Below are 7,602 nucleotides of genomic sequence, written 5' to 3'. Positions count from 1 at the left end.
TAACTAGATCGTATTTGATTCTTCACAGTCATATTAACTTGTGAGTTTTTACCATCAACGACCATAGAAAATAATACTTCCTATATAAAATAGTTAGGTGTACATAAAAGGTATCCATGTTACTGCAATTGTTATTTCTTCATTAGAGTCAAATAACAAATTCACAGAGAATTAAAGGATTTTGACCGTCTAATATTTAATTTTAGAGAGTGATTTCTTCCTTTTGTGCCCTTGATTCCCTATCACAAATTTAATTATTACATTTAATCATCAATTTGGGTGTAAACAAACACCTAAAAAGTGAGGAGAAAGCATTGGTGTAAGGGGAAATGAAAAGGAATTCAAAAGGAAACTTTCAAAAACGATTATAGTTTAGGCTTAATTAGAGAACTATAGTTATATTTTGCTTAATTACGAATTATAGCTACATGTTTGGGATAGAAGAGGTGAGAGAGACTAGGAGAGTGAGAGAGGCGAGTGAGATTAAAAAGAGTGAGGAAAGTGACGAGAGAGGTTAAAATATACTTGTAGTATTCGTTGTATTAGGTTATATCACGAACACAATTGATACAACTGATATATATCAAAATGAATACAATTGTATAAAAAAAAGTATTGTATTTAGCTACATATTAGGAGAAGAGAGGTGAGCGAGATCGAGGGAGAATGAATACATACAATTGATACAGAATACAAATACAGTTGATACAAATAAATAGTTGTCTATATTTGTTGAAATAAAATTGATATAGAATACATAGGATGAATGCATATTGTATTCGTTGTATCAAGTTTTATTACAATTACAATTGATAGAATCAATTTGTGTCATATATCGAATATAATTGTTTTAACGAATGTAATTTGTATCGATAAATACAACTAGTAGAATACAAATTGTCATAATAAAATTGATAGAAAATACAAAATATAGTTAATACATAATACAGGTAATATGAAATATAAATACATTTGATACATAAACAAATATCATAGAAAAAATTAGTTGGATGGGTACCTTTTAACAAATGATTACTAATTTTAGCGATACTTTTTGTTTATTATCATTTATAGCAATGCATAACAATAATATGATAAATCTGCAATATGTATGCAATATATATGTATTATAACTATTTTAAAATATATTAGGCGTGTTTGGTAAAAAAAATTAACACATTGTATTATAAATGTATTATCTATCAATAAAACATGTATTACATGTGTTTTATAAATTGTTCTCTATAATATGTATTAAAACTATATTATAAATGTATTAAAAATGATCAAGTGAAAATAAAAATGTTACTATTATAAATGGTAAATATTTTCTTAGTATAGTATATTTACGAAATGATTTTTGGGTCGTTCCGAATTCAAAACCATGCCCATAGGATGGAAAGTAATAAAGTAGCTCTTTTTATTGTCCAGCGCGGCAATATTCCCATCTGGATTTTGGTCCCTCCAAGGGCTCCAACCCTTTGCATTTGAATTTGAAACCCGAAAATAAGAAAAACCAAAACAAATTTATTAGTATTTGTTCAGAGAACTACATTCCGCTTTCTTCTGTAGCTTTACCGGTGAAGTAACGCTACTTAACGGCGCGCTCTTCCTGCAAATTCAAATTATCATCCCTCCACATCTAATTGCTTATTCATTTCCCTTTTCCCCCTACCCCCACCCCCCTAACCCCCAGTTGAAAAAAAACCACTTCTTCTCTCATGGCTTTGAAACCCTAGACCAACCAAATTCAAATTTTCAAGATATCTACTCGTAGTTACTCTTTCTCTTGGTCTTTGTATGTTTAAGCAATTCAGATTTACAGTTTTGAATTTGAATTTTGTGGGTTGTTGAATTTAGGTGAAATTCTTCGACCTAAATTGAAAAAAGTTTTATTTAGTCAATTATGGAAGAAGATTGTGGGGTTTCTGATCAGTCTATTGAGATAACTGGATCTGGGACTGGGATAAAGGTTAGAAATTTTACCCTTTGGTTTATGACTTATTTCAGTTCTTTCTTGGTTTTTGTTTATTGGGTGTGTATTAACTCTGATGTTTCAGGTCATTGCTGGGGAGAAGAGGGGCCGTGTGGGAGTTGAAGAAAGAACAGGACTTTGTCACAAAAGAGTGAAAATGAGGGATCTTGAATCTGTTCTGCGTACAGAAGGTAGTCTTTTTACTAATTTTTGGACTTTTAACTTTAAATTGCAGATAGGAATCTTGAAATTTTGAATGATTTATAGTGGTAGGAACTGAAAGTTGAAAACTTTAAGCACTTCGGATCTGTAGTTTGACAAATATATAGAGAATTGTTTACTCAAGATGCAGTCTTTGATTTTCTAGTGTAGTTTGATAAATATATAGAGAATTGTTTACTCAAGATGCAGTCCTTGATTTTCTAGTGTAGTTTGATAAATATATAGAGAATTGTTTACTTAAGATGCAGTCTTTGATTTTCTAGTGCAGTTTGATAAGTAAATAGAGAATTGTTTACTCAAGATGCGATCTTTGATTTTCTAGTGCAGTTTGATAAATATATAGAGAACTGTTTACTCAAGATGCAGTCTTTGATTTTCTAGTGCAGTGTTTTTGTTTACTGTCATTAAGGGGTTGTTTGGTAGGCCGCATTAAAAGAAATAGTCCATGTATTATGTATGGTATTATTTAGTACTATGTTTGGTGGGAATTTGAGCCTATGTATAACTAATCCATGGATTAGCTATACATCCTATATGGTATTATATGATGTATTACTAATACCTTCCATTTGGAGGTATTAGTAATACATAGGATATAATACCATGGAATAAGTCTATATAAAGACAAAAATATCCCTCAAATCATTTTAATTATTTTTTTCATTTTCTTGATTTTATGTTTTATATTTGTACTAGTAAATTTATTTAAATAAATTAGCTTACAAATTATTTAGAGAGAGTTGTTTGTTACTAAATATATCCAATATAAATCGATACAAATGTGAGTTATTTAACATTTACTAATTAAAAGGCAAATATATCACTAACTATTTGTATTTTGAACAATTTAAAAAATTACATACATATTAAAACTATAACTTGCAATTTTTATGTGTAAATGCAGATGGTTTATTCAATTTTACCATTGTTGACCGTCTTTTTAATTTTAAAAGTAGTTGGTTTATCTTTTTAAAATTGAAAATTGACATTTTGTGAGTGATCAATTTATTAAAATGAAAATTATTTATCCTCAAATAATTCAAGTAGAAAATTGGAAACATGACAACAAAATTATTCTTCTCATAGCTAGTTAGAAGGCCATAAAAAAAACATTTTCCGGCAATTATCTACATTGACCCAATTACATAACAATTCAAGGGTATAATTGGAAAGAAGATTTTAAAAGAGTTTTAATCCAAACACAAGTTGGGTTGGAAATAATGAACCAAACACTTGATAAAAATAAATCCTGCATTACTAATCCCTGCATTATTCATTTTTGTACCAAACGACCCCTAAGTTCTCTATCTATGATATATTTTTGGCGCTATTTTGTCAACATTTGAATCTTTGTGAAGGTAATGAAGACAAAAAAAAATGATGTAATAATATTTTTCTCTTGTTCCATCAGAAAAAACTGAAATGGGCACCGGTAATCTGGTCACTGATCCTGCACTTAGATTGATTGATCTGAATGCAAATGCTGTTGCTTCTAGCAATGCGATTGCATCACATGTTGAAGAAACCAACAAACTGGCCTCTCTGGGGAAGAAAGATGGTCAAGAGGGGGACCCTATGAAGTCAAAAGGGTTTGCTTTAGATCTGAATGCAGAAGATGTTTCTAGCTCCATTAATCATGAATCTTCATATCCGTGCAAGAACTCTGTGTACTTGAAATCAAAGGATGATTTTGAGTGTGCAAGTTCAGTTGGTCCATTGGACGAGAATGAGTCGATGAGAATCTGGAATGAGATGAAACAAAATGGTTTTCTTTCACATACTCACGGAGGTCCACCCATGCCAAAGCAGCAAGGGAGGAAAAGTAAAAGTGATGGGATGAAGAAAAAGTTAGAGCTTGCGAAGAAAGAACGAGTTGACAGGTTTGCAAAGATTGCTGCACCGAGTGGGTTGCTCAACGGGTTAAACCCAGGGATCATAAACCATGTCAGGAACAGTAAGCAAGTTCATTCCATTATAGAAGCCCTAGTAAAATCTGAAAAGCGTGAAAATGCCCATGGTAGGAGCAAGGTTCCTTCCATCCAAACAAAGGGGGGATTGAAAGACCATAGTGAAAGAAACAAAGACCAGGAAAATATAGATGGTCCAGGAATGAGCAGATTCAACCCTGTTCTTGAAGATCTGCCAGGAAGCAGGTGTACAAATGGTTACCTAACATCACTGAATAAATCAATCTCTTTGAACTCAGTGTTTACAGGAGGAGATGGAGGTTCATGCATGGTTGACACCAGGGTTACTGGAAAGATGGTTTATCATCCAAACCCTAATATAGGCACTGAGAATGATGCACTTGCACTGAAATTGTCATCATCCACAACCATTGCATCAGATAATACGAGCTCATTATCTAATGAGGAATCAGCAAACCTAGCAAGTGTTAATTCACTTTCTATCAAAGGTTGGTTTATATCTTCCTTCTTTTTGTTGTTTGTTTCTCTTGGATTACATGATGTGCTTATTATGACTAGTTAAGTATTCTTCTGAAAACTTGTGAGATGAGCCTTTTAGCATTTTAGATTAACAGACACTTGGAAATCTAGTTGTACAAGCGGCAAGTGGTAAGCTTCAAGGAATGGTCCGTTTGTCATCTAAATCATGTTTTATCAACAGTACTCAACTGATATAGGTATTTTTTTTATATCTAGCTGCTAACGTAGCTTCACAATGGTTGGAATTGCTTCATCAAGACATTAAAGGACGTCTTGCAGGTAGAGAAAAATTCTCTTAAGTTTGCAGTTTATTTGACTTAAATCAAAGTTATAATGTACTCCTTTCTATATTTGCAGCACTGCGGCGTAGTAAAAAAAGAGTCCGGGCTGTAATTCAAACAGAATTCCCTTGCTTATTTTCCAGAGAATTCTCATCTAATCAAGAGAACAGCTCATATGGTACACAAAGCTCTTCTGTTGGTCATTTTGACAATGCTACTGCTCATGCACATCGTGCTAGATGGACAGCATTGTTTGATCAGATGGATGGAGCTCTTTCAGATGAAGAAAGGCAACTGGTGAGTCTGCTAAAATCTCATGTCATTTGTACATTGTTTGAGAAATGAATGTTGAAAATTCATCCAAAAAAGCTACTCTTCCTTCTGTGCTTTGCCTTTTTGCAGAAAGCTTGTCTTAAGGCTTGAGGGTATTCTGTCTGAATAACAATGTTTGATGTATTAATACAAATTAGAGCATTGCTGATGATTGGTCCTATTTATGTAATGTCTGTTCAAGTTTGTGTAAATTGAAGCATGTTTATGTAATTACGTTCTCTTATGAGAAGTATAAGTGCACCATTTAATTCTATTGGAAGGCTGTGATTGGTCCAAAGGGCAGGTCACAGACGGATTTCTCGGTTATCAAAAAAAAAAAAATTCTATTGGAAGGTACAGTGCAATAGTTTGCTTGAAATCTTCTCATCTTCATCATGATATAGATAAAGATGATTTGCTTATAGAAGCAACTGCAAATAAGCATATGATAGATATATCACTTGTATGTATGTCTTTTATTTCTTCCTTCAAAATACTATTTTCTTATCAGTGTTTTTCTGAGTTTACCTTGTTCCTCCTTTCCTGTCCTTCACCAAAAGATATTTATCGTTTTAGTCTGTTATATGTGAATTTAGGAAAGTTGGCTGAACCAAGTAAGGCAAATGCAGCTGCAATGTGAACAGGGTCTTCAGAAATTTGGTGCACCGCATGGTTTGCATCAGTTGGGGCTATTGCAAAATGACTGCAGGTAAGTGTTCATATGACCTGAAACACTTATTTGTGTTGTCCAACTTGCAAGTCTTTTGACATTACTGGTGAATTGGTACTACTGATAGAACGTTAAAACTTCAAATGCATTTTGCATGCTTGAGAAGAAAGAAAACTTAATGCAACAAGTAGAACTTACACCATTCAAGTTTGAGCATACTGCTACAGGCATTACACATGTTTGTTCTTATCACAAGGCTATATGGACAAGTATTTCAGTTGGCAGTACTACAAATTGAAGTTAAATATTCATTGGCCTGAGCATATGCTTGTCTTCATTCATTATTCTTCCCATTGTGCATTTCCTTGGCATCAAGTTCTTGAGTTTTTCTTCGCGTAATGAAGCTTATGTTATTGTACATTCACTGTGCAGACTAGAGAAAGCCGAGAGCTCTGAAACGGATTTAGCTGTCAGGGCTGCTGCTGCTTCCATTTATTCAACATGCAACTTCCTATCTTCGATGGAAAACCTACCTTGTTGCTGACAAAACTGTTTGCAACTCCTTGTATAACTGGATTATACTGTACTTTTCACTCTCCTGATTTGTTTCTACTTAAGTATTCAATATGCAATGTTGTGGTATTTGATGTTGTTAGCTGCATAACTTATTTATAATTCACTTTGAATAAAGACCATATTCGCAATGTAGTTATCTTCTATTAGAAATTTGGATTTTAGTCACCATTTTAATGTTGACTTAGCTAAATGATGCAGATTTTGTGGGGTGTAGTAGACTACTTGTGGAGTTTTAAATACAATCTGAATCAGTAACATACTGCAGTTCGCTTGGTGACATAATTAAGGACTTAGAAATTAGGCATACTAGTAAGATTAGTCGTTGTAGAGATCTTAATGCAACTATTCAAGGGAGGAATAGTTAATAGTCTGTCTGATATTATTGTATGTTATGATTAATACTATTTACTAGACCCAAAAAGAAACAAAGGGCATGTTATGTTTCAACTCCTTTTTACTATAAATATAATACTTTATTTTACTCTCTACTACAATTCTACGCACCAAATTTAAAGAGAAGTTGCATAAATAAATGCAAAAATCACAATACTAGATACTCTGTATTACAATAATACATTAAGATATTTCTTTTCACGACCCAACTTAATGTGTTAGGCACCCACACTAAACTCCCAGTGGAGAATCAATTATCTACTAACACGCAATCAACTAAACAACTAGAAGTTAACAGTTTCCAACAATTAAAACAAGCTTCATAACTAAATCTCATTATAATAAAACATTTGGAGAAATAATACCCTAGAACTTGAAAGTCGTGTACCAAAACATCTATATAATCTCGAATATTGGGACGCAATCCCAAAACAAAAGAAGTCTAAGTCCAAAAAATGGACTAGATGGAAAAGATGAACCCATAGCAGCTCACCCTTGAATTTAGAAAGCACGTGATTCATATTTGAGGGTGTGTAGCAATCACTAGAATATGTCTAGTACTCAAGAAAAGAAGAACAAGTGTATTATCAATAAACAAAATCAACAGTGTACTAGTAGAATCATCGGTTAGCTCCATTTATACAAAATATGCACAGGTAGTCGAAACTTAGTAAAACGAAGACAACATGGTACTATAGTCATAGTCATTAACATAAACATAACTCT

The 7,602-nt window shown here is 32.8% G+C and overlaps 1 protein-coding gene across 1 annotated transcript; it reads left to right on the top strand.

Moving 5' to 3' along the window:
* Positions 1 to 1,470: 1,470 nt before the first annotated feature.
* Positions 1,471 to 6,646, top strand: LOC125872785 (uncharacterized). The gene is made up of 7 exons (XM_049553575.1): positions 1,471 to 1,972; positions 2,061 to 2,166; positions 3,609 to 4,613; positions 4,861 to 4,923; positions 5,002 to 5,222; positions 5,834 to 5,946; positions 6,340 to 6,646. Exons 1-7 carry the CDS (start codon positions 1,907 to 1,909, stop codon positions 6,449 to 6,451), a joined length of 1,686 nt encoding a protein of 561 aa, XP_049409532.1. The 5' UTR covers positions 1,471 to 1,906; the 3' UTR covers positions 6,452 to 6,646.
* Positions 6,647 to 7,602: the final 956 nt, after the last annotated feature.

The sequence above is a fragment of the Solanum stenotomum genome, chromosome 8 (assembly GCF_019186545.1).
Source record: "Solanum stenotomum isolate F172 chromosome 8, ASM1918654v1, whole genome shotgun sequence".
NCBI lineage: Eukaryota > Viridiplantae > Streptophyta > Magnoliopsida > Solanales > Solanaceae > Solanum > Solanum stenotomum.
Note: the sequence above shows the minus strand (reverse complement) of the source record. Positions and strands in the feature narration are given on the sequence as shown.

What these genes read in the sequence shown, in the direction of transcription:
- LOC125872785 (XM_049553575.1), top strand. Translation starts at nt 1,907, where the DNA reads ATGGAAGAAGATTGTGGGGTTTCTGATCAGTCTATTGAGATAACTGGA. An exon ending in GATCTGGGACTGGGATAAAG is followed by an intron (nt 1,973 to 2,060) that starts GTTAGAAATTTT and finishes CTGATGTTTCAG; the next exon opens with GTCATTGCTGGGGAGAAGAG. An exon ending in ATCTGTTCTGCGTACAGAAG is followed by an intron (nt 2,167 to 3,608) that starts GTAGTCTTTTTA and finishes TTGTTCCATCAG; the next exon opens with AAAAAACTGAAATGGGCACC.